Source organism: Ochotona princeps, chromosome 5 (assembly GCF_030435755.1).
Source record: "Ochotona princeps isolate mOchPri1 chromosome 5, mOchPri1.hap1, whole genome shotgun sequence".
Classification (NCBI taxonomy): Eukaryota; Metazoa; Chordata; class Mammalia; order Lagomorpha; family Ochotonidae; genus Ochotona; species Ochotona princeps.
Window position 1 is genome coordinate 105,790,280 of NC_080836.1, and position 26,971 is coordinate 105,817,250.

The following is a 26,971-nucleotide window of genomic DNA, read 5'->3' on the forward strand; positions in this document are numbered from 1 at the left end:
TAAAGTCATGGCTTTGGAAGCATTGCAAGGTCATGGGAAAACCCCAACGGTAAAGTTTCAGAAGTTAGAAAAGAGACTGAAGGGAGACGGGTCCAGTGCTGCCACAGTCACCTCGCTGTCCGAAGTGACAGGTGCCTCAGCGCGTCATTCTTAAAACCAACCCCGAGGATGCATTACTTTTAATATCAGAAAAAAGTTCATTTAAAAACCCTTATAATTGACATAAAACCCAAGTAGTCATGGCTGGGATTGTGGAGTACTACTTTAAGTTGTCCCTGGGACATCCGTATCCCAAAAGGGCACACTTCCAAGTCCTGGCTACTCCTCTTTCAACCCAGCTCCCTGCCAATGCAGCTGGGAAAAGCTGTGGAAGACGGCTCAGGTTCTCAGGCACCTGCGTGCATGTGGGAGACCCAGATGGAGCTTCAGGCTCCTGGATTCTCCCTGGCCCAGTTGCGGCCATTCGGAGAGCGAACAAGCAGATGCAGCATCTCTGTGTGTGTGTCTCTCTCTGTAACTCTGCCTTTCAAATAAAAAACAGCAGCAACAACAACCATGAAAGCCCATACAATCCACTGTGGCTGTGACGAGGACTGGCTGGCTGGGCCAAGCGTGTGTTCTGAACTGTGAGAGCCCACAGGAACCGTGACTTGTAATAATTCATTGGGCTGCCCTCGCACGTCGTATTGGAATTTATCCTGGGGCTTGATGGTGTTTCATGTTTCAAAAGACAATATTTGCTTTATAGTTGCTTTTGGTTTAAAAAAGCAAAGAAAAAGAACTTTATCAAAGTCAATCAGATAAACGTAATCCAATTAGGAAAATAAATGTGCCCTGGACCTTAACATTACTTCAAAAGAGGGATTTTTCTGTCTCTGTGAATTCGTTGCAGTGGACCCGAGAGAACGGCTCCCCCAGACCCCTAGACTCAAGGGGCAGGGACGCAGGATGAAGTGTTCTCCTGGGGCCTGGCCTGCAGGTCTTCAAAGCCGCCTGTAAACCCGGCATGACCCTGGGCACCCCCGCGATGACCACCAGGGCCTCTCAAGTCTCCCACGAGCCACTCGGGGCTTCCAGGCGTGAGGGGAGGAGAGAGGAGCTCGGCTCTCTCGCCAGCTTCACCCCCCATCCGTTCCTGAGCCAGCAGACAATGCTAGGACGGTTGCGTACTCGGCTGCTTTTCTAAAACCTGGGGTATCGTCAATTTTAAAACCTCCCAAACTGATGGGTTGTCTTTCTTCTTTCCTCTCATATATTTTTAAATGAGGCTTTTTATTCTAGAAATAATATTTAATGAGAAAAGACTTCCAACAGCATGGAAGAATATAAAATCAGAAGTAATCCCACCAACCTGGCCCCGAGAGGCGGCCACATGAACAGTTCCTAGCATCTCCTTGCAGTCATTCTTCTTGCACGTATAAACACGTATTTAATAAGTTAAACATGCTCACGAATACAGCAGGACTCCCAATTGGTGGGCTTGCTCGTCACGGTTTCAATTACCTGCGGTTGCCCTTGGTTGGAAAGTATTAAGTGAGAAGTTCCAGAAATAATTAATTCATACGTTTTAACACAGAACCCTTCTGAGTAGCACAGCCAAACACAGCGTCCGCTGGCTCCAAGCCGCCTGGGATGTGCAGTGCCCCTTGGTGCAACATGTCCATGCTGTGTACTCTCCCCGCTCGCTACCCACATGGCAGCTGCCTGGGTAGACTGTCAGATGCAGGGCTAGGCATCACAGAGCTTGTAACTCATTTTACACAGGCACGGCCCGGACATGCCCGAGCAGTGAGGTCGGCAATGCCAGGAGAGCCTACCATACTTCCTGTCGCGTGTTCCTACTACGTGTTGTTTCCGAGCCTAATCCAGATGCTGAACTTTATCACAGATGTGTGTACATACAGTACATACAGAGTTCAGGACAAACCCCTGGATATTTCAGACACTCACCTGGGGGTGTGTGTTGGGAATTATCCCCCATGGATCAGGGAGCCCCCTGGATTGACAAATGCGCACATATATGTACTTTTAAACTCATGGGGGGGTTATAATTCTACATAATTATTTCAACTTAGTTTTGCCCTAACAATATATTTGATTTTAAAATGTCTACATAAAATAATTTCAGGTACAGAACATGCAGTTTTGAGTACATATTCTCTAACATGAGAGATGTTGGGGGTCGCTGGTAGGGCAAACTCCTGATAAGTTCACAGACACAGGACAAGGAGTCCTTGTGACTACAAAAATGAATAGTTGTGTTATAAATCAAAGTGATTTTTCAAACATATTATTTATTTTATTTGGAAAGCAGACTGACAGAGAAATCTGCCATCTGCTGGTCCTGTCCCTGAAGCCCGAAGCCAGAGACAGCTCTCCTAGTGGGTGGCAGGGACAGAGCAATGGAGCCATCACCCGCTAACCCACAGCAGTGGACCGTCACCCGCTAACCCACAGCATTGGACCAGCACCCACTAACCCATAGCACTGGACCAGCACCCACTAACCCACAGCAGTGGACCGTTACCCACTAACCCACAGCAGCGGACCGTCACCTGCTAACCCACAGCATTGGACCAGCACCCACTAACCCATAGCATTGGACCAGTACCCACTAACCCACAGCAGTGGACCGTCACCCGCTAACCCACAGCACTGGACCAGCACCCACATTGGACCAGCACCCGCTAACCCATAGCATTGGACCAGTACCCACTAACCCACAGCAGTGGACCGTCACCCGCTAACCCACAGCAGCGGACCGTCACCTGCTAACCCACAGCATTGGACCAGCACGCACTAACCCATAGCATTGGACCAGTACCCACTAACCCACAGCAGTGGACCGTCACCCGCTAACCCACAGCACTGGACCAGCACCCACATTGGACCAGCACCCGCTAACCCATAGCATTGGACCAGTACCCACTAACCCACAGCAGTGGACCAGCACCCACATTGGACCAGCACCCGCTAACCCATAGCACTGGACCAGCACCTGCTAACCCACAGCAACGGACTGTTACCCGCTAACCCACAGCAGTGGATCATTGCCCGCTAACGCAGCACGCACATCAGTAAAGACCTTGAATCAGGAGCAGAGCTAAGACTTGAACCCAGGCACTCACTATGTGACGTGGACGGCCTAAACGCATCTTTAGTGCTTTAACTAAACACCTGCCCAGTCAAGGAGATTTAATTGGAAGGTGGGAGTCATTTCTTTGGACACAGTCCCCTAACATTCCCATGATTGCAGGTGCAGAGTCTGCCCAAGAATCCCTTTTGCAGGCACAACCGCACAAGGGGCTCAGAACGAAACATCACAGCATGGCACGCTGCTAGCTGGGGAAGTTCAGGTGCCACGCTCTTCCCAGAGCCAGGCACAGTCCTAGCCGGGCCAGTGGTTTCAATGGGAGAGGAGGCTGCGGAGCCAGCAGATATATCCTGTGCCGTGGAAATGCTGACACGCTGCACCTGGCGTCTAGGAGCCCTCTGTTCTTCACAAGACCATGGTGAGGAAGTCCACAGGGGGGGTGTTTGGAGTAGCTGACACTTCCTGTGGGTTGCCAGCAGCTGAAACACCCTCATTTGGGCACTCCATCTGCTTCTCACCAGCTCCTGCTAATGCACCCCTTGGGAGGTACCAGACAATGGCTCAAATAGCCGGGTCCTGGCCAACCTTGGGCTCCTGGCTCCTGGCTCCAGCCTGGCTCAACTCCACTCAGCAGTAGTTGGAAGTTCTGTCATAAACAAGCCTTAAGAAAAGCCAAAATGACGTCTAGCAGCCTGAGGAGCGAATCAGAAAGCGCCTGTGCTCCAACACGAGAAGTTACCCCCACCCGCCCCGTGCCAGCTCACCTGCACTCCAGGAACCAGTGCCGGATCTGGTCTTGCAGGTTCTCCTTGATGTCGGGGCCTTCGATGAACTTCAGGTCGTTCTTGATGGTGACCATGGCCTCCTTGTAGTCCTCCTCGTGCTGCTGCTGCACCTCAGTCCGCAGACGGCTGATCTTCTCGGCTTGGATCACGGTGCCGCTGACTTCATTGAAGAGAGGAGGCGGGCTCTGAAAACGGAAGCGGAAGGGTGGGCCATCACAAAGCGACCGAGCTGGGGGAACATGACAGACATGAGCCTGGCAGGCTGGTACCTCCAAAGGTGTGAGAGAAGCACACACAGCACTGACTCCATCCGGTGAGGTCACAGGAGAAAGCCCTTTAACCGTATCCCAGGCTGGTGGCGGGGCAAAGGTGGGCTTGGGCAAAGAAAATGCCCCCCACCGCATCAGCCTCAGGAGTCCCCCAGTACCCCCCACAGCATCAGCCTCAGCAGTCCCCTGGGTGCCCCCCACCGCATCAGCCTCAGCAGTCCCCTGGGTGCCCCCCACAGCATCAGCCTCAGGAGTCCCCTGGGTGCCCCCACTCACTGCATCAGCCTCAGGAGTCCCCAGGTGTCCCCCCTCACTGCATCAGCCTCAGGAGTCCCCAGGTGCCCCCCCCCCACTCACTGCATCAGCCTCAGGAGTCCCCTGGGTGCCCCCACTGCATCAGCCTGAGGAAGCCCCCTCACCGCCTGGCTGTCAGCAAGGCAGCAGATGCTTGGCTGTGAAGTGACCTCCCAGTGCCCAGCTTAGGCCCTGCTCCTGCCAAGGGCTGTGCTAACCAGAAGCCCAACATGGCCCTAGGACAGGCCCTAACAAATGAGGCCCATGAGACAGGTCTGCATACGTCCTTGTGGGGGAATGAGGTCAGACGGTCTGTGCAGGTATTCCCGAGATGGGGGCTTTGCAGACATGGTGGTGGCCGTGGTACTGCAGTCACAGCCTCCAGGATGGACAGGCCACTCCCAAAGACCTGAGGAAGGGTGGAGCCCAGGTCCCTTGGCAGGTCAGAGGGGAAGCCAGGGCTGAGCTGGTGCCTGCCACCAGCTGCTGGAAGCGGCTTTTCAGGGTCCTTGCTAGCCCGTGGTTAAACAAAACTATGAAAAAATACTGGATCGTGTAAAGAAGGGATACTAGAAACAAATGTTGCCAATACTGAAAACCCATCACCGCCAGCTCTTGGCACTGGGCTGCACCAGCGCTCAGTGGCTTGTGGCTATCTGGATGTGTCAGTGATGGCGTTACTGCATGTGTGGGTTCTGCCATGGGCATACCTGCAGAGCGCAAGGCTTGAGTCAGCTACAGTGTGAGTATTCACAGACCATGGACGCCAGCAAGTGCTTTAAGTCAAGGCCTGTGGCTTTTTTTTTTTTATTATAGTTTTTATTTTTATTACAAAGTCAAATATACAGAGAGGAAGAGAGACAGAGAGGAAGATCTTCCGTCTGATGATTCACTCCCCAAGTGAGCGCAACGGCCGGTGCTGCGCCGATCAGAAGCCGGGTACCAGGAACTTCTTTCCAGGTCTCCCACATGGGTGCAGGGTCCCAAAGCTTTGGGCTGTCCTCAACTGCTTTCCCAGGCCACAAGCAGGGAGCTGGATGGGAAGTAGGGCTGCCGGGATTAGAACTGGCGCCCATATGGGATCCTGGGCATTCAAGGCGAGGACTTTAGCCACTAGACCACGGCGTTGGGCCCAGGCCTGTGGCTTCTTTTAAAAACAATAGATAATCGGGATGACACTCTACCGGCTCTACCTTCAGACCAGAGATGGTCTCCCCAAGAAACTGTTGAACTTATCTGGACAATAAGATGCTGGACTCTATGTTTGGTATATGCTTGCAATGAAAGATTCTCAACTGAACTTGAACTGTGGCAATGCAGCAGGGTGGAGGAATCCACCATGGGGGGAGGGTTTGGGGAGGGGTGGGGGGGATCCCAGTACCTACACAATTGTGTCACATAATGCAATGTAATAAAAAATAGATAAAATATTAATAAATGTCTGTATCAGATATACTGTGAATGGCAAAAGAAAGAAAGAAAATCCAGGCAACATTTCCCCAGCACTGAAACAGTGCAATCTGATTGTGCCTACGCTTGCACCGATGTCTGATGTGCGTTCTTATGCTCACTTTTGCCTTACTGCAGCACACCCATGAGACCAACATTCCCATCAGAACACTGTGTGCCAGCTGCGCTCACGGGCTGATGCCAGATAGGCAGGCTGGGAAAGGCCAAGGAAGTGTTTGGCAGGCATCAGTGCTTCCGTGGAATTCACCACAAAGTACGGCTATCCAACAGACCTAGCTGTGACCTCAGGGGCACCTGTTTTCACAGGGAACCATGTTGGAAGGTTCTGGAACAGCCCCAGCAAAGCCAAGTGGAGAGAGAGCCCAGCTGTCCTGGGACCTGGCCCTGCACACTGGCCGTCGCCCTCTGTGTGCTGTCCTTCCCATGGGCGCTCGATGGCAGGAGACGGCCCAGAAGAGAGTCCTCTGTCTGGGGCAGAGGTAACACATCAGACTGTGTGGCCAGCAGCCAGAAGGCATTGCCACTTCCTGGAGAGCAGTGACCCTGGGCTGAGGCCCCGGGATGGGGCAGGGCGGAGGGAGGCCAAGTTAGGACAAGGCTAGACAGTTGCAGCATGGACGAGGCCAGCAGTCCAGCACTTTCCAACATTCTTCGTGCCACCACAGACACTGAGCTTTGGTTCCAAGATCAATGTGAGAAGCACCAGGCTGGCAAGGCAAACAGGGGACACACTGGCCAGGCCTTGGCCCCTTCACCCTTCAAAAGGAGCAATGGTGTGGGTGACTTTGATGGGTGCCAACAGCTCTGGGAGGAGTATTGGGTGAGCTCCCTGCGCCTCTACCAGTCGCTGGCAAGACACAGGGTAGGTAGCTCTAGACGGATCTGCGCATCAATCTCGCCATGGTGCGTGCACCGGTCAGGGGTGGAGGAGCTGCCCAGGCCTTCCTGCTCCTGGCTGTTCCCAGTGCCCTGTGGCATGCTGCTCACAACACCTGTGCATCCATGCATGTGCCTGAACAGACTTGCTCTGACACAGCTGCGCTTGGGCCATCTGCAGCAAGCTTTCTGCACATTGCCCTTGCGCCAGAAGGTTGCCACGCATTTCGTGTCTGTGTGAATGCACCGCTTTCGCTTTGAGCCAAAACGTCATTGCCTCTGTAGCAACTCTGGTCACATGGAACTCAAGTTTGTTAACTCACCGCCAAGCAACAACTCATTTAAAAATAAATTACGAATATTAAAGGCGGCTCGAGAACGATGATAATATACTCTGTTGAAATATATCAGCTGTACAATAATGCATCTTAATGAGAGCCTCCCATGTGAATAAACCATTATATGTACAAGCTTTCCACAGTTAATGACCCAGAACGGGATAACGAAACCTACATTTAGAGCAAGGTCCTCTGTCAGCAAAAATATACATATTAATAATTGATGTGGCTGTAAAAAAATAGGACAGACCGTGGTGCGGCCCGAGTTTGTGGGGAAATGGGACAACACGGTCCATTAACTTAAAATGCTTAGCTAATGTTTGATGGGTTTTGTCTTTAAAAATCCGAGTTCAAATTAGTAAGAGAAAATGGACATTCGTCCCAATGAAAATCTGTCCCATTTATCAGACGCAAATAAACTCGCAAAAACAAAGTGATTGAATGCGGGCAGCTCTGGGAGGCCCCTTGTCTGGCGGGGGGGGGGGGGGGCTCCTTGTGCACCGGGCTCAGCTGTGGCAGATGGCCAGGGGAAGGAAGTGTCCCCATCTCCTGAGCTCTCTGTGCCCGCCCAAGCTGGGGCCACCCGTGCCCACGCTCTGTCAGCGCATCAGGAGTCCAGCTATCAGGAGGCCTGTGTTCAATGCTTGCCCAGCCCAGACTCTGCGCCCGCCCACCTCATGCCAAGGGCTCGGCGCCTCAGCCCTCTCTTAGGGGCATGTGCCTTTGTCCACTGAAGTCTGTCATTTCGTGTTGTCACTTCATTTCGGAGGAAGGTACCCTTTTCTGTGTCTGTGACACAGGGGTCCCTATGCATGAAGATGAAAAGTTGGGGCTGGAGTCCAGCGTAGCAGTTAAAACTTGGGGTAGGACATCCACGTCCTCCCTCCCTCGGACCCGTGTCCTTGCATCCCCAGCTGTGACTCTGGCTCCAGCTTCCAGCCTGAAAGGCAGCAGGGGTTCCTGCCACCCGCCTGGAGACCTGGAATGAGTTTCCAGACCTTTGGACCTGGCCTTGCCCCGCCCATTGCAAGCATTTTGGGAAGTGAACTAGTAGGAGGGAGCTTGTTCTCTCTCCCCAAATAAATATTAAAAAATTCTAACTTATTAAGCCTAATTTTAGAAGATTTAATATTTTTAAGAATCCCCGTGAGCAAGTGGGTGGGGACCGGGTCTGGATGGGCGTGGCATAACTGTGAATGGGGGAGGGGGATCTGCTCCTGCTCTGTGCTGCTTGTGAAACCGACCTGCTGGGAGCACCGTCCAGGTGCTGCGGGGAGCAGGTTACAAGTCCTGAGGCTTCTGGGCAGCTTCGCGCGGGTGTAGGAGGCGACACTGCCCTGGGCACACAGCCAGCGAGCAGCAGGTGCAGGTTTTGGCAGAGGCGTGTGTCTCTAGGCTCCGCAGTCAGTGCTGCTGAGTCTCCTTTGCTCAAAGCTTCGGGTCTGAAAACGCTGTCTATGGGCATCGTGAACAAAACGCTTGCAACACCCAGGGCTGGGCCAGGCTGCAGCTGCAAGTCGGCAACTCCGAGCACACCCCCAGGTGGAGTGGCAGGCCCAGGTACACGAGTGAGCACCTGCTGTTATGTTTGTGTACACTCCTGGAACACTGGACACAGAGGTGCTGCAGGGACTTGAACACGGGAATTCGAATTTGGGACATGAGTGTCTCAACAGAAGTCCTAACTGCTAGGTCTTCCCCTACCCTCCCTTTTTTTCCTTTTTTAAGATTTTATTTATTTTTATTGGAAAGTCATATATACAGAGAGGAAGATCTTCTGTCCGATGCTTCACTCCCCAAGTGACTGCAACAGCCAGAGCTGAGCCAATCCAAAGCCCTGGGAGCCAGGAACTGCATCTGGCTGCAGGATCCCAAGGCCTTGTCCTCGACTGCGTTCCCAGGCCACATGCAGGGAGCTGGATGGGAAGTGGGTCTACCAGGATTAGAACCTGTGCCCATATGGGATTCCGGCACGTGCAAGGCGAGGACTTTAACCGCTAGGCTGCCACACGGGGCCCCAGGCCCTTTTAAAAAAATGTGTATACCCAGAGAGTGGGCCTTGCGGGACTTGGTGAGCTGCGTCATGGTGAGCATGCGTGGTTACTTCTCTTGCCAGTGCTTCCTGCATCTTGACAATGCTGAGACATACTCTTTCTGATCTTTGCTAATGTAAATCAGAATGACAATCTAGCACTTTTGAATTATGAACCATGTAAGCTTCTAAACCCATGATGATAAGCATTTGCCAAGAAAAAAAAAAGCCCCAGCTAACACTTAGCGAGTGTTTGGACGCTGTGCACCGTGGGTGATTTTAAATGCTCTGCTCGGTTCCTCTACTGAACACAGAGCCAGGAGCCAGCCACCGTCATCGTGAGCGACCGTTACACACGCAAACCACCACACAGGAGTGAAGGCACCCGACCAAGTTCACACGCCCAGAAAGCAGCTGCAGGGGATCCGAAGCCACGCAGGCCGGCTGAGGGGCACAGGGCCTGGCCCACTCACCCGGGCTGTGCCTGACAGCTTTGTCCCAGGCCTCCTCGGGGCGAAGGGCAGACGTCAGCTCCTCAGAAGGCACGCAAAGGAGCTTTTGGATTCAGAACCAAGAGAAGTCTTAGGGAAGAGGCTGCTTCTGTCAGTTAGCTCTGACGCCTCCCTGACCTGGAACATGTGTGAAGTGTAATAGTCACAATAGCAAGAATAAGAAGTTCAAAATTACAAAGAGTTGAAATCGAAGCAAAGGTTCCCAAGACACCAGCCTGCAACATCCCATTGAACATAAAAGAACTCCACCCCCATCACGGTCAGTCTGGCTTTCTGAGCCTAATTTGAGATTTTGGGAAACTAGCGGGTATTGGTTGGTGCCAGCGGTGATGACTGACACACAGGTGCACCCGGGCTGACGGGATGGTGACGGGATGGTGACGGGATGGTGACGGATGCGCCTTGCCTTGCATGCTGTCCCGGTGGGGCAGCGGTCCCCAGGAGTGGGCTCTGATGGCAGCAGAAGCGCAGGCAGGGCAACGCCCCTTGGGCGCCCAGGCTCCTAGGTAGGGCTTTTTGTTAGTGTGTTGTCTCTCCACACTCCACTGCCATAACCTAGCACGTAGCCTGCTCCCTGTTGGAATTTGAGTGTGAGTGGGGCTGTGGGGTGCTTTCAGGGTTAGTGAGTGGCTGGCTGGGAAACAGACAGGTTTTCCTTTCCCTGAGTGTGCCACCCCGCCCCAGGGATCCTTATTACAATGCAAACATGGCTATAGCTTCAGGGGGACATAAAAATCGCCACGGTCACATTGGGAGGACGCGGTATCTCCACGGCAGGCACAGAGCGAAATGTATTGCATTCATTAAGTTCCCCTCAGCTCGATCCACTCCATTGGCTCTGCCAATTAAAATAACTGCATGTCAATTTCCAGAGCGCTATTCATTTTCCCGTGTAGATCTTAGAATATAAATATTGAAAACGGCAATATCCCCCCAAATCATTTCTAGGGCCAGGGTAAAAACAAGCCTTCAGTCAGGAGGTGCGGGGGCACAGGGAGGTTTCTCGCTCTAATTCTGGTTTGTGTTACCATGGAGTCCCTCCTGGAAACACACCAAGCTTCTCATAAACATACAGATTTGGTTTTGATCAGATAAATAAATGGTTTATACACTGGCATAATGGAACAAAAATGAAATAATGGAAAAATGAAATTCTAAAATGAGTCGGCAATATCTCAATCAGTGATACGGTGGAAAATATATTCAATTGAAAACACTGCTTGGATTTGGGGTAATGGATATTTTATGGTTATCAGCCAGTGAGCAGAAGATAACATTCTTTAAAAAATGGAACCATATACTGCTCAGTGGTGTAGGATTTCAAGAGAGCCTGGAATGCCAAGGAATAACACCCTTGGGGACAAAGAGGCAAACTGGAGAAAGTCACACTCCGTACAAAACAGAGTAACTCCGCAGCCTACGCGCGCAGCCGCAGAATTCATGCAGACCTCCTCCACCTGAGCAGAGCCCAGATAAACTACAAGATGAAAGGGCAGGAAGAACCTTGCAGCTCTTCCTGGCTACGAGTCCAGTGCTGGCTACTCGTCCAGTGCTGGCTACTCGTCCAGTGCTGGCTACTCGTCCAGTGCTGGCTACTCGTCCAGTGCTGGCTACTCAGACACTAGAAAGAAGCTTCAGGTAGGCGGGAGTACAAGCTATTTGGTCAATAGGAGCTCAATTACATCAAATGCAAGTTTTTCCATAAAAGTGGCTGCTACCACAACATTTCATGCTCAACGTCACTTATCTCCGATGGAAACTTTGGATGGTCAGTCTGATTTCTGAAGTAGAAAACTGCCACATACATATGTGTGATTAGCTGTCGATGTTAAGGCAAGCACGGATGGCCGTCTAGCCTGCTGGGGAAGGCACTGTTTGCAATGGGCTCCGTCCCAACGCAAGGATCTGGTTGGGTCTTGGCTACGCTGCCAAGTCCAGCCTCTGGCTGCTGCACACCCCAGCAGGCAGCAATGAAAGGCCACACAGCCTCGGTTCCTGCCAAGCACGTGGGAGACCCAGACCGAGGTCCTGGCTCCTGACTTTGACCTGGCCCAGCCTTGTCCGTTTGGAGTGAATATGCAGACGGAAACTCTCTATGGCTCTTGCCTGTCTGCCTCCCTTGGCTTGTCAAATAAACAGATAAAAATATTTATAGTAAGTAAAAACATAAGAATTGAAAAAGATACAAGATCTGTTCAAAACTGGCATTTTTTTTAGTTGAAATCACATGTACAGTTGTAAATCCTGAATTTTCATGTGTTGGACATTTTTGTGGTAGTAAGATTAAACATAAGCAAAAAAAAAAAAAAAAAAAAAAGATTAAACATAAGCACACTTTCTAATGTTGGCACATCAACCACATCATGTTGGGCCATGGTCAATTACGTCATTACGTAACTGCTCTGAAACAGCAGACTTGGGCACTTCCCAACTGTTGCTGCAAAGCACAGTGAAGGGAGTTTCTCTGACAGGTCTCTGGTTCTGATGACCTTGTTAAAACAGAAATAGGAATCAAGGATGAAGAATGTAGACTTTCTAAGGCTCTTGTTTCTTGCTGACTTTCAGAAAGACAGAATCGACTTAACCCAACACTCATGAGCCCAAGCGTCTCATCACACTCTTACCAAGAAATCCAGCTTTTTCTCGCTGTCTCTCGTTAGCATGACCACTAATCTATAGGCTGAGACAGAGAGGAAGATCTTTCATCTGCTGGTTCACTCCCCAAAAGGCCCCAGTAGCTGGGGCTGGGCTAGGCCAAAGCCATCCTTGTCTCCTATGTGGGTGGCAGAGGTGCCAAGTGTTTGGGCCATCCTCTGCTGCCTTCCCAGGTGTATCGGCCTTCCTTCCAGGTGGATTGGAGGTAGATCAGCTGCGACTTGAACCACCACTCCATCGGGGATGCCAGCATTGCAGACGATGGCCTAACCCAGAAGACCACAAAACTGGATCCCCAAATTCACAATTTCAAAAAAAAAAAGTTCAGTTTTTGTCAATAAGGCAGATACAACTTTTCGTATTTCATGAATTCTAACAGATCCAGAAGTAGGAATGGCTGTGTCTGCTTTGTCTCGGGCATTTCTCAATGGTGTTGCAGTCTGTGGAACACACGGCCGCTTGGCTGTCCATCTGACTCCAGTGAGCAGCCATAATTTATCACGCACCATTGGAAGATGAGTATTTCTAGGTGCTGGTGAATTTTTTTTAACAGCTGTGATAAACAGCACAGCACACAACACAGTACCTTGACCATTCTGAGTGTGGGGGTCAGGAGAGCTTTCTGGAGTTCAAAACTGCTTTGTACTGTTCATCAAAATGCTGCCCCCGTTGACCTCCTACCCCGACCCTCCCCCGCTGCCAGCGACACCACTGACCTTCTGTCTCCACACTCGGCGCTCTAGTTACTGCACGTCAGTGGAAGCATGGCCGCTTATCTATAGACGACCTAACTCGGTGTAATGTGCCCAAGGGCTCTCCATGCTCTGGCATGCCACGGAACTGTCCCTCTATGGCCAAATTAACACTCCACTGAGTGAACTGCTTCCTTTTTTTGTTTTTAAGATTTGTTTTTAATTTTTTGGGAAAGGCAGATTTACAGAGAGAGACAGAAAGATTTTTCGTCTGCTGTTTCACTCCCCAAACAGCCGCAAAAGCTGGAGCCAGGAGCTTCTTCAGGTCTCCCATGTTGGTGCAGGATCCCAAAGCTTTAGACCATCTTCTACTGCTTTCCCAGGCCACGGGTGGGGAGCTGGACGGGAGGTGCAGCAGCTGGCACAAGAACTAGTACCCATGCGGCATGCTGGCGCTTGCGGGTACAGAATTAGCTAGTTGAGCTGCCACACCAGCCCCACTGAGTGACCCAAATCACAAAAATCTACAACAATGGGCCTGATTCTAACAGCACAGCTACCCTGTCAGAAAACTCAGGGTGGGCTGGGGTCCTGGTTTCCAAAAATAGATGCTAGCTTTATTTTTGAAACTCAAAGACCAGAGAGAAATCAAGATATTTCTTGTATTGTCTGCGCGCCACTGCTCTGAGTCCCATCTTTGCTGAAGCAGGCGTGCCTGGACGCAGTTACTCGAGACTGGACAGGTGTACATGTTCCTACATGATGGCCTTCCTGTCAGGAAGCTGGCCACTTCCGAGTTTTGGGGACATGGAATTGAGTTCCTTCCTCCAGCAGAATATTCCTGTGCTGACCACTAAGGTCATGTCCCAAGGCCAATGCTGCAGGTGGAAGCTGGCCAGAAGGGGCTACAGAATGGTCTCAGCTTGTCACTGTCTGTCACAATGTGCCAGTATAAAAATCCACGGCACTCACATGGCAACACCCCCAAAAGGGGGAACTAGATCATACCTTGTTTCTACTTGACATCACTGGCACAATCTTCCAGTGTATTTTAAATCCTAAAATCCCAGAAGAAAAATTTAACATTTAAACCAGAGGAACTAACTAAAGCAGGGCTTCCAGGGCTGTGCGGGTAGGCGATCTCAGAGCAAATGGATTCAACATATCAGCAGTGTGAGTGGGGGGCTGGACTTAGTCTGTGAAAGTGAGAAGAGGGGTTGCAGAAAGTCACACTCGACACAAAGAGAAAGCAGGCATGGGGCAGAGTGGGTTAAGCCAGCTTCCCACTCCAGGGTGCCCCTCAGAGTCTCAGGTAGCAGATCAGGCATGGCTCAAGGGAGTCCCTGCCACTCGTGTGGGGGACCTGGGTGGAGCTCTTGGCTCTGAGTTTCAGCCTGCCCTAGTGCTGGCTGCTGTAGCTATTTGGACAATTCTCACTCATACTCGGCCTTTCAAGTAAATAAACCTTTACACACACACACACACACAACACTATATTTCATTTCTTCTTTTTTTTTTAAAGATTTATTTTTATTACAAAGTCAGATATACAGAGAGGAGGAGAGACAGAGAGGAAGATCTTCCGTCCGATGATTCACTCCCCAAGTGAGCCGCAACGGGCCGGTGCGCGCCGATCCAATGCCGGGAACCTGGAACCTCTTCCAGGTCTCCCACGCAGGTGCAGGGTCCCAAAGCTTTGGGCCATCCTCAACTGCTTTCCCAGGCCACAAGCAGGGAGCTGGATGGGAAGTGGAGCTGCCGGGATTAGAACCGGCGCCCATATGGGATCCCGGGGCGTTCAAGGCGAGGACCTTAGCCATTAGGCCACACCGCCGGGTCCTATATTTCATTTCTAATCTTGTGAACATATCTACTCTTACAAATAGAAAAAAAATGCAAGATCTTTAAGTCCCAGTTCTTGGCTACGGAGATGCGCACAGGATAAGCACACGGAACTGGGAAAACCCATTGCAAACTACCATTTAAACATTCCTCCACTGAAGGGTCACACACTGTTCCCCAGGCAGAATTCTGAGTGTGTGTTGTCCCTGTTGTTTTTTAAGAGGTCGCACACAGGTTTACTGTGGAGACAGGAAGAATAAGTACAAACCAAGACCAGAATCGGGGTGCTCGTACCCCACCTTGCAGGTCCTGCAGATCCTCTGAAGTTGCCCAGGGAAGTCCCGACTCTCTCGTGTCTGTTTCTTCATGCCTTTTGCTTCCAGGTATAACATCACGCTGACCTAAATGCGTGTATGTCACAGATTTGCTCATATTCTTTGGCTTTCTTCTTAGCAAAGAAATTGCCAGAGTCGGCCTGCCGGGCAGGGAGGAGGACAGGTCTGCCAAGCCGAGGGTGGGGACCGGGGGATCAGGAGCAGCTCCGTCCCTGAGCCAATGGCAATGGTCATCTTATGTGAGCATCGAGCAGCAAAGTGACCGCCATTTCTGTGCTGGAACAGAGATTCCCTGATGCCCCCCTCCTTGTCACACCTGCACCCTGGTCGAGGGTCTCTGTCCCCTTTCTCTGTTCTCCTTACACCGTCCCCTTAGTTGCTCTCCTGGGTGTGTAACTTTGTCTTGGCACCTGCTTCTGCTGGCACCCACCCAGCACAGACACTGAAAAACTTCCCTGTGCTGGCGCTGGTGACGGGGTGGTGTGGGCTGCTGGCTGCCCTGGGCCAGGGTGGGGGCCTGTGCCTACCAAGACCACCTTCTTGGTTCCTGGGCTCTCATCTGCCCCTGGGGCTGCTCACGGCACTTGCTGGCTGCTACACCTGCTGGTCCCTGCAGCCATCCTGTTTCTTGCCTCTGCCTGGATCTGCCTTGCCTGGGCTTTACACCTCACTGGTGTTTTCAGAGACCTGGCTCTTTTTATGAATGTGACTTTTTCACTCTCTGAATGGAGGTGCTAACCGGGGGGGGGGGGGGGGGTGGGTCCTGAGCAAGGCCTGTATGATCAACTCCCCCTGGCTCCCAACAAGGCCTGGACGGCTCCACATGGCGTCCCTGAACGGAATGGAAGTCGAGCAGATCAGCAAGTAGGGCCTTGCCATGAGCAATCAGCTTTGCCAAGAGCTGGCTTAGGGGGCTCTGGCACAGCTTTCCAGCCCAAGAGACGTGGTAGCACAGGCTGCAGAATCCCAGCCAGCAGCCTGGCACAGGATGTGCAGATGCTGCCGAGTGTCCCATGGGCCAGGGCTCTGGGATGTCTCCCACGGTCACCGCTCCTACACCTCACCGACCTGCCGAGTGTCCCATGGACCAGGGCTCTGGGATGTCTCCCACGGTCACCGCTCCTACACCTCACCGACCTGCCGAGTGTCCCACGGGCCAGGGCTCTGGGATGTCTCCCACGGTCACCGCTCCTACACCTCACCGACCTGCCGAGTGTCCCACGGGCCAGGGCTCTGGGATGTCTCCCACGGTCACCGCTCCTACACCTCACCGACCTGCCGAGTGTCCCACGGGCCAGGGCTCTGGGATGTCTCCCACGGTCACCGCTCCTACACCTCACCGACCTGCCGAGTGTCCCACGGGCCAGGGCTCTGGGATGTCTCCCACGGTCACCGCTCCTACACCTCACCGACCTGCCGAGTGTCCCACGGGCCAGGGCTCTGGGATGTCTCCCACGGTCACCGCTCCTACACCTCACCGACCTGCCGAGTGTCCCATGGGCCAGGGCTCTGGGATGTCTCCCACGGTCACCGCTCCTACACCTCACCGACCTGCCGAGTGTCCCACGGGCCAGGGCTCTGGGATGTCTCCCACGGTCACCGCTCCTACACCTCACCGACCTGCTGACTTACTAGTAAAGCTTACAAGGTGGGGGCTGGGGTGGTGGCCTAGTAGCTAAAGTCCTCACCTTGCATGTGCCCGGGATCCAAATGTAGGCACAGGTTCTAATCCCAGTGGCCCTGATTCCCATTCAGCTCCCTGCTTTTGGTCTGGGAAAGTAGTTGAGGACAGTCCAAAGCCTTGGGACCCTCCACCCACGTGGGAGACCGGGAAGGGGCTCCAGGCTCCTGGCTTCAAATCAGCGCAGGTCCAGCCTTTGCAGCCACTTGGGGAGTGAATCATTGGATGGAAGATCTTCTTCTCTGTCTCTCCTCCTCTCTGTATATCTGACTTTGCAATAAAAATAAATACATCTTTTAAAAAAAATCTTACAAAGTGATGGGACAGGAGGGATGGGTCCTCTCGCCCTCCAGGGCTTTGGCAAGGCAGGGCTCTGAGGCATGGAGCTGGATCTGGCGCCAGCTAATGTCAGGCTGAGAAGAACGGAGGGTCCCATCCAACAGCCCCCAGGGAAGATTGCCCCATGGAAAGCTCACGGACTTGGAGGCAGACCATCCTCTGGCTGGATCTCAGCTAGGGCTGCCACCTTGACCACAGTCTCTGCTCACAGGACGCTGGGCCTCCTGGCCTGGGGACAGTGCCAGGACAGGTGGGGGCTGTTTTCAGCCGCAGTTTGGGGGACCATGATTAGGTGGCGACAGAAAGCAAACATACCACTTCAACTCTTCATAACCAGCAGGCAAAGTACCAGCGAAAGCAAGGCAGCTGAACTTTCATCCTTCAAAACCCAACCAGAGAAGACCCAGGACATATAACTGTAATGTCAGCATTCCATATGGGCACTGGCTCTGGCTGCTCCACTTGTAATCCAGCTCCCTGCCGAAGGGCTGGGCAAGCAGCTCAAAGTGGCCCAAGTGTTTGGGCCCCTGCACCCACGTGGGAGACCTAGATGACGTTCCAAAGCCCCTGGCTTTGGCCTGGCTCTTGCGCACATTTGGGGACTGAACCAGCAGACGGAAGGTCTCTGCCTGCCTCTCTGTCATCCTTTCAAATACATAGATACATCGGTTTTAAAAAAGAGAAGAAACCAACAAACCAACCAACCACACTTACCATGCCCAGGAAGATCATCTCCTCCTCCCGGTCTCGCTTGGTTTTCCTACACTGACAGAAGCCTCGCCAAACCTAGCAACAGACAATGAGGACACCTAGTTTAGCACCAGAAAAGCCGACCACATTGCATGTGCTCTCCCATATAAATCACAACACTGGGGACCTGTGTGCTGGTGTGTGGGCTTGGCTGTGTGCACAGGTAGAGAGGGCCGGGGGCGGGGGGGGGGGGGCTACAGCACAGTGAAGACCTGCTGAGGCTCCGCAGCCACGCTCCCCACCTGAGTTGCTGCAAGAGATACTTCCAGGCAGTGACTACACTAGGCCAGCCTGCAGTGTGGGACTTCACGCTTTCAGCAGAAGGTCCCAAGTAATGTGGTGAAACACAGTAGCTTCCAGAAAGCTTCCCACGTCAAAACTTTGTATCCCAAAGAAACATACAAAACAGCTTCTCTGCTCCCCTGCCAGCCCCCATCCCAGCTTAATGGGACAATCCAGGAGCCCTCATCTCCTGGCTCCAACTGGAGTCCACTGACCGGTTTTCCCTGCAACCCAATGGCAGGTGTATCCCACTGCTGTCTCCTGCATCGCCCCATGGGCAATGCTTGCCTCCTCAGAACAGTGATGGGAGCAAAGCCCCACTGCTCAACTGACTAACAGTAGGCAGCCTACGGCCACCTCTGCGAGCAGGGTGCTGCTCAAGTTAACCGGGCTGGTGGTGGGAAGTCAGGGTGCTGCTCGAGTTAACCGGGCTGGTGGTGGGAAGTCAGGGTGCTGCTCGAGTTAACCGGGCTGGTGGTGGGAAGTCTGTGCCTGTGCCTGCAGCTACCAGCCACTAACCCACGTTCCCCTCTTAGGCGTCATATCTCTGGGGATGAATGTCACCTTATGTTTTCATGCAGGATTTCTGTTCTATCTACATCTTAGCAACATCATTTCCAATAATTACTGAGGGTCTATAACACACGTGGATAAAGCACCCTGTCTTTTGTACTTATTTACAGCACAGAGCTTTCAAACAGACCAGGTTTCCTCTATGCCCACCCCTAGGTTAGAGAAACACATTTCTGGAATAGCAGGCCATTCTCCTGGTGGTGGGATCCGGGGTTAGAGTGGTGGAGTGTATGTGCCTCCCCTGCCCACTCCCCACCCCAGGGCCTGACCCCCTACCCCACAGGTACCTTCTGGATGCACACAGCCGCAGCCCCCACATCCACGACTTTCTCGCCAAGCAGCCTGGCCTGCCTGGCCCGGTACTCCTGGAGGTAGATCTGTTTCATGAACAGCGCTCGCAGGCGGCCCTGCCGAGCCCGCTCGGCGATCTGGACCACCTTAGCAGCCTCCTCCAGGGGCATGCTCTTGATAGTGTATTTCTGCAAACCCAGGGCAGAGAAACCACTGGTTGAACACACCAACACCATCAGTGGCCCTTCCCACACCATGCTCAGGTCCCCACAGCTGGGAATAGGAGAGGGCGACACCCGAAGAACCTGGTCCTAAGGGCTATGCCATGCCCAGCTGTGATCCCAAATTCCAGGACAGCACAGCCTTCTTCACCCTCCTGCACAAAGCACAAGTGAGTTTCTCAACATTTCAGCTTGGTAGCCAATGGTACAAGAAATATCCAGAAAGCAGATTGGATATGATGTGGAATTGCTGTTGGCAGTTCACTATAGCAGAGACAGAATCATAAACCACACTTCTAAGAAAGAGTTTAAAATTCTAAATATACATGAAGCAAAATGCTGAGTTTAAATCCAGTGGTGTTCCATATGAACGCCTCTGCTGTCTGTGAATGTGCACAGGTTATGATCAAATCACAAATTGGGCCATGGAGTGTGGTCTTTGGAGGGCTCAGGCAGGCGTGGGGACAAGGGGAGGTGAGGGCTTGGGCTGCATGTGTGGCAGACACAAGGAGGTGAGGGGCTGGGCTGAGGATGTGGGGACAAAGGGAAATGAGGGGCTGGGCTGTGGGTGTCAGGGACACGGGGAGGGGAGGGCTTGGGCTGAACATGTGGGGGACATGGGGAGGGGAGGGCTTGGGCTGAACATGTGGGGGCCAAGGGAGGTGAGGGGTTGGGTTGAACATGTGGGGGACACGGGGAGTTGAGGGGCTGGGCTGCAGATGTCAGGGACAAGGGAAGGTGAAGGGTTGAGCTAGGGTATGGAGGAGAAGGGGTATGGAGGAGCAGGGGAGGTGAGGGGCTCTGCTGCGGTGTGGGGGACACGGGGAGGTGAGGGGCTCTGCTGCAGTGTGGGGGACACGGGGAGGTGAGGGGCTCTGCTGCGGTGTGGGGGACACGGGGAGGTGAGGGGCTCTGCTGCGGTGGGGGGGACACGGGGAGGTGAGGGGCTATGGGTGTGGATATAGAAGAGCAGGGGAGGTGAGGGGCTGGGCTGCTTTTCTAGGAAAGTCGGGTAAAAGCGAGGGCCCAGAGTTCATTGTGTGCTCTGAGCAGGCTCAGGGTGAGGCTCCACCATGTCCCCATGGTTAAGCAGTAGCCGTGTGTGTGAGCAGGCACTGAGGCAGGCCCATGCACGCAGGGAGCAGCAGGAGAGGCCACTGTGTCCCTGCAGGTTGGGTGAGCCCTGAGTAGGACGGATGTCTCGGCACTGACTTCCCAGGGACAGGGGCAGGAGGGGTTGGCTGCTGCTGGCAGCGTCAGGAAGGCGTCCTTGAAGGACGCCTCACCACGTCTGCTGTGCGTGGTGTGAAGTGTTTGCACAGTCAGGGATGCAACGGAGAAGAGCAAGCTCCCCCTTCAGCCTGGCGACACTTGTGCCAAAGGAGCAGTAGGGCGGTGACAGCTCATACGGGGGGCAGGGTGCCCAGGATCCCTCTCACCTCCCATCCCTGGCATACGGGCAGCATCTGCTTTAACACTGTGATCCAGGCTGGCAATGCCCACTGGGGTCTGAGGACTGTATGTGCCGTGTTGCCTGCACACCCCACAGTGTTCCTGCCATCTCAGTGGTCACCACTTGGAGATGGGCGATTTTGCACGATGACTGCTTGGGCCATGGGGACCAGCCAGAGGACAGGGGCTCGCAGGTCATGGGCAGTGAGCTGTCACAGAAGGGCTCGCAGGTCATGGGCAGGGGCTGGCTGTGAAGGCCATGTGCAAAAGGACAGGACAAGATCGCCCCCCCACTCCCCAGGGGGCTGTGGGGGAAACCCGTGTAGCAGCCTGGGAGCTGGGAAGGGGAATTAGAACTAGGGGAACTGGACAGTGGGAACAAGGGTGAGCCCCAGGGATGCTGGAACCCCAGGAGGCAGGGGCTGGAGAGTGCGGGCTGGGCTTGAATCTTCCCTAGCCCCACAGTCCGGCCATCCCAGGTCACTCAGCTGGAAGCTGGAGCAGGTCACTCGCTAAGGCACTGAAGTTACACAAGGCCAGTCAGTATCTCTAAAAAGAGCACTTGTCTTCTGGTTCCTAGTAAGCCATGATGACATTTAACCATGAACTTCGAACTTCTGTTACATAAAGTTGAGATGGAAAGTTAACTGAATCCACAATCCACTCAGTCTAAGAGAGAGAATTTGCATAACACCAAGACACAAGCAAGAGTTATGCAAGCTCTGTGGGCTGGCGTTGTGGCACAATGGGTGAAGCTGCTGCCTGTGACAAAGGCGTTACATATGGGGTTCAAGTCCTGGCTGCTCCACTTCCCATCCAATCCCTGGTAATGTGCCTGGGAAATCAGTGGAGGATGGTACAAGCGTTTGGGAAGAAGCTTCTGGCTCATGTCTTTGGCCTGGCCGGTCTGGGGAGTGAACCAGTAGAAGCAAGATCTCTCTCTCTCAGTAACGCTGCCTTTTGAACAGATAAAAATAGTTACGCAACTAAAGGTACGCAGCTTCCTGCAGAAGCTGTGCTGAGGCCCGAGGAGAGACGGGTGTCCGCTCACTCTGAGATTAGGCGTCTCTCGCACAGTCAGGGGCAGCGGGATGGAGGGTCTGTGCCCGAGGAAATGGGCCTGGGGGCCCGAGATACCAACCACGTCCATGGCGTCCAGGCCGCTGTTGGCCAATATCTGAGCAAGGATTTTCTCTCTTCCTTTGATGACTTCCAACTTCTCCTTCAAAAAGTACCTTGGTATGGGAATGTCTAACTGTTGCTAGAGGAGAGACAGAACAAGCAAAAAGGCACTTTGATCTCCGTGCTGGGATTCGGATCTGCTTAACACACATAAGGACCTGCGCATCACACAGAGCTGGCCATCGGACCAGCCGGTCCCAGTCCCACCACGAGACAGCAAGGCCAGCAGAGCGAAGGGAGTTCCTTACTGCGAGGGAGACAGACGCAGTCGGAAGGAGAGTGGCACCATGAAGGCCCCATGACCCCATGATTATGCCACACACAACACTGGCTCAGCCTATCTAAACAGCGCGCCTCAGGTGGGCATAGTGAAGCGTCTCGCTTTGAAGATCTCCAAACTGAAGTCATCAGTGCCAACTAGTTGCATGTAATTATAACGTTTTTCTAATGATTTGGTTCTATTTTACCTATGTCACCTCACTATCAAAATTATTTACAAATTAAATTTGGTTTTTTGGGAGACCCGAATCCTCTTTGTGTCCATTAGCTAGCATTTGAATGAGGAAGGGCAAATGGCTTGTTTATCAGTTCTGGGGCAACAGTCGGGAGTCCACAAGTTCTCCAGGATGGGTAGGCTCCGCTCACAAGGGAATGTGGTCACACGTGCTGGTGCCAGCTTTCTGGCCCCATGCCTGGGGGTGGAGGCATCGGCCTTCAGCCTCCGGGTCACTCCCACACCCTCTCCTTACCCAGGGTGTTTGTTCCTGGCAGACATTCTAAATTAGCATGAAACCCCATTTTGAAAACTTGGGGGAACAGGATCTCCAGGAGTTACTGGAGGTGCCAGTAGCTTGGAATGGCAGTACCTTCTATTGGTTTCCATTTGTTTATTTTCATTTGTTCTTTGAAGGGCAGAGAGAGGGAAGGAGGGGAGGGGACGGAGAGGGGTGGTGGGAGGGCACATGGGGGAAGGGAGGAGAAGGGAAGAGTGTGGGAGGAGGCATGGGGGAGGGGGTTGGAGGGGGATGGGTGCAGACACAGAGGGAGGGGAGTTAGGGGACAGAAGAGGAGGGGGCAGGGAGGAGGGGAAAGGGGAGAAGAAAAAGGCCACCTCCCATCCCGTCTGGTCCCTTCTGTCCACGGCGGCCGAAGTGCTGACTCAGAGACACATGCCCTGGGTCACCACTGACCCTGAGCAAAGGCTGGGACATGTCCACCTGCGGGTGAGGAAGCCAGAGGTACTGGGGGGAAATGAAGGCAGGGGCCCTGGAAACACACAGAGCTGGGGGCTGTGATGGCACCTGGAGGACCTGTGCTGCAGTATGTTTGTCAAAGATCTGTCTGCTCACTTCCGCCATCCGGGCAGACACCTCGGAGTCAGGGAAGACCACAACAACCCCAGCCTGAGACCAGAGGTGGTGTCAGGATCTGTCTGTGCCCCACACCAAGGGAGTCCCATCCTGGACCACGGCAGTGTAGGGCCCCGGAAAGGTCTGAGTACTTAGCAGCTATACGTGCCCAGAAAACCCACCCCACAGCAAGCACAGGCCTGTGCCGGCCCTGCAGGGCACTCACAGGGGCCAGCTTGAGGTCCTGCAGGATGTCGTCGAAGTAGTGGAACTCGCTCAGCTCCAGTTCCACCATCTCATTCTTGAGCTCCAGGATACGGCCCATCACCCCGTCCAGAATCTTCCGGATGAGTATGCGCTTCTGTGGGTGCACCACCTGGTCGTAGATGTTCTCCAGGTTGCTGAAGATCTGCACGTATTTGATGTAGAAGGTGGCTAACATCTGGGAGATGAAGACTTGGTTGCTCTTGGGCTCTGACGTCTTCTCGGACTCTTTGTTAAGCAAGGAATTAAGAGCATCTTGGGTCTGGTGCCACATCTTATTATACATGCTGAGGAGAGAGAGCAAATGAGAGTGGTTTCAGAAAGCGGCCCTCCAGTGTACCAAGGAGCAGCACAGGTCTAGTCTGAGCTACCACTGCGTAGGTCCCAAGGCTTTCAGACAAGTGATGTTCTGGCTGACAGACATGTGGTGTTGGAGGTGTGATCACTGCTATTATCATCAACTGATAGTTCCACACCCCTCTGCTCTAAATGATTTTGGTGTTCCTCCACACAGCTGTGATACCCATTTCAATGATAAAGTCGTTGAGATCCAGAATAATTGATGGGCCCACAGGTAGAGTTGGCGAAGCATGGCTTGGGACGACCCCTTTGAAAGGTGACTTGGCATTGTCATGAAGCTGAAGGTGGGCATGCCTGGGATCGAACAGTAACATCTGGAAGGTACTTCCTTCAGCTCACAGGAGTATGTTCTTACGACAGGGAACCCCTGGGGCAACTCAGATGACCATCAGCACTGCAGTAGCCTTAGCAATGGAGTTCACTCAGCTATGAAAGACGGACGAACAAGCGAGCACAGGTGAAGGAGACACTAGCAGGCCTACAGCCACCGCACAGAGTGCGCGAGGCAGGTGCAGCCTGTGGGCTGGGATGCGGACCCCATGGCCTGCAGTGGCACTGCTACCCTCACTCCGGTGGGTTGAGTCAGTGGAACCAGCAGAGTTCAGGAAGGCAGGGAGCAGAGGGGAGTGTGACGGAGGTACCATACCCCTTCTGTGGGGGACACTCTGCTACATGCCTACTGGATGTCGAAACTACAGAAGGCATCAAATCCTGTATATAAGGGACCAAGCTCTGTCCTCCACACCCACAGCTATGATAAAGGCTAGCATGGTAGCAGACCAACAACCGTGTACTGCATGAAACTCGGGAGACTGTGACCTCTGTCTGTCTTCTCACATGGCACTCTTCCTCCTCATCCCATGGCTGATGGCAGGAACTGAGAACATAGAGAGGACCCACTGCAGAGGAGGGCCTAAGCATGTGCCCCCTGCCCCCTTGGGGCGAGGCAGCTAAGGCTCAGGTGCACCCACTGCTGGCCCGGGAAGCCATGGTCTGCCTTCGCTAGCCTGGACGTGCTATCGTCCCTGCTGGCTTCCCCAGCCGCTGTGCACACCTGCCTCCAGGCCCTTCATGACGGGTGCTGCCTTCCTGCCAGGACCCTCATGATGCAGTCATAACAAGCACTGATCTCCCATCTTGCCTGCCCCACGTGGGTTGACCCCTGGTTCCCCTGCACCTTCAAGAGCCGGACTGAAAAGCCACCAGGGGGTCTTGGCAAGGGACTCCGCTGGGGTGGCGTGCAGGACCTGGCTGCTGCCTTCCTTGGGGACAAGAGAAACACTGGTACGTCAGCGTCCCTCTGCACAGGGAGCAGGGTGGTCCCTCCCCTGAGCTGGCCAAGAACTCCCACTCCCTCCTGGTTACCAGCCTGGCTCTCACTCAGGTGTGCCCTATGCCTGGTATTCCTGAGCCCAGATGTTCTGCCTGGTTCCAGCTGCTGGTTCACTGCCCAAATGCCCAGGCAGGACCCCAGAGCTCCATCCAAGCCTGCAGGGTGCACGCTGGGCTTGGACTGTCACCTGCTGGCTCCTGGGACACACTCTGGGCTTAAAGCATTACCTGTTCTCTCTTGGGGTGTTGGGCTTGAGCCAGCACTTGCTTGTTCCTGGGGTGCACAGTGGGCTTGAACCATCATCACTTGCTGGTTCCTGGAGTTCACGCAGGCCTTGAACCATCACCTGCTGGCTCTTGGGGGCTGGAGCAGAAGCAGCAGAGCTAGGACTCTGGTCAGGCACTCTGCTGGGGATGGGAGCATCCCCTGCAGGGGTTCACTGCTATGCCCCAAGTCCAGTCCTCTCCTGTCTATTCTTGACATTTGCCCCTGCAAGTTTTTGCTTTTGAAATTCTCTGTTGCCATCTTAGCTTAGGAGGAAGTGGAGATGAATACACACTCTTAGCCCAGCCCACTCCGCTGTTACCCCCCACTGTCGTGAGACCGCCACCTGCCCCCAGCTCGCTCCAGCTCCCCCGCCTGGTGAGCACCAACTGTAACAGCCTGGGGCTTGCCTTTCTCACCATCCCAGTCTTCACATGAAAAATACTCCGGTTTGGACAATGCTGCCTAATTTTCTACACTGTCAGTCTCAGTTCTAAGAACTTCACACACAAGCACTCCTGTGTCCGAGTGCGTATGGTTCTAATCCCTGTTGGCAGGTGAGGAAACAGGCATGGAAAAGCTACTGGCACAAATCCTACTCTTGGGAGACAGGACTCACACTCAGCCGTCAGCCTCCAGGTTGACCGCTGCCTGGACTCAGCCTGCCCCTCCCTGTGCCCCAGGAAGAAAGGAAACGGCCCAGGGGTGAGGGATGCCACCCCAGACGCAGCTCCCCACTAACAAAGGCTGCTGGACACACTCTCGGGCACTCTTGCTGCTGACCTTGTCCTATACCAGACACACTATCGTCCTGGGAGCACAGAGCACACTAGTCCTCGCCCAGTTCCTGAGTAATAACCAGCACTTCTGATCAGCAGCCAATACTGGTAACTGCATCCCATGACAGCCATCCCTTGCTCTTGCTCAAAGCACCCAGATCGGACTGGCTCTGCCTCCAGGAGGAGGTGAAGGAGAGTGGACCCTGGGTGGCAGCCAGCAGCACTCATCCTGGCCGTGGGGGTGGAGAGGCTGCGGCCCAGTGCTGGCTCACCCAAGTCTCGGCTCCTGGAACCCAGGCAGGGATGGCGACACAGAGCAGCCTGGATGCTGACAGCGGAGGAGCTGCAGGGCTGATTCTGAGTTGAACTCATGGTGGAGGGCCCACTCAGCAAGCAGAACACAGCGGCAGATCAAAGGACTGGTCCCTGCACGCCCCCCCAAGGGCTCATCATAGGGTGACTGCAGTCCCCCACAGAGGACAGCTTAGCCACCTGCACTGACAGGATGGGATAACAGCAGCTCCTCTCTGAAGATGCCAACACAGCTTTTAAACCGTTTATTATTTGCCTGCTTTGTTGAAAGGTGATGAAAGAAGTCTGCCCACTGGTTTACTCCCCAGATGCCTGCAATAGCCAGCGCTGCACCCTGGACCCCCT

The 26,971-nt window shown here is 53.6% G+C and overlaps 1 protein-coding gene across 1 annotated transcript in view; it reads right to left on the minus strand.

Moving 5' to 3' along the window:
* Positions 1 to 26,971, minus strand: part of IQCA1 (IQ motif containing with AAA domain 1) — a 123,910-nt gene that overhangs the window by 93,398 nt on the left and 3,541 nt on the right. Inside the window, exons 2-6 of the mRNA XM_058664267.1 lie at positions 23,541 to 23,865; positions 21,925 to 22,044; positions 19,107 to 19,298; positions 17,929 to 18,000; positions 3,859 to 4,064 (exon numbers count right to left, since the gene is read on the minus strand). Coding sequence (XP_058520250.1) covers positions 3,859 to 4,064; positions 17,929 to 18,000; positions 19,107 to 19,298; positions 21,925 to 22,044; positions 23,541 to 23,865 — 915 coding nt within the window. The remainder of the gene's footprint in view (positions 1 to 3,858; positions 4,065 to 17,928; positions 18,001 to 19,106; positions 19,299 to 21,924; positions 22,045 to 23,540; positions 23,866 to 26,971) is intronic.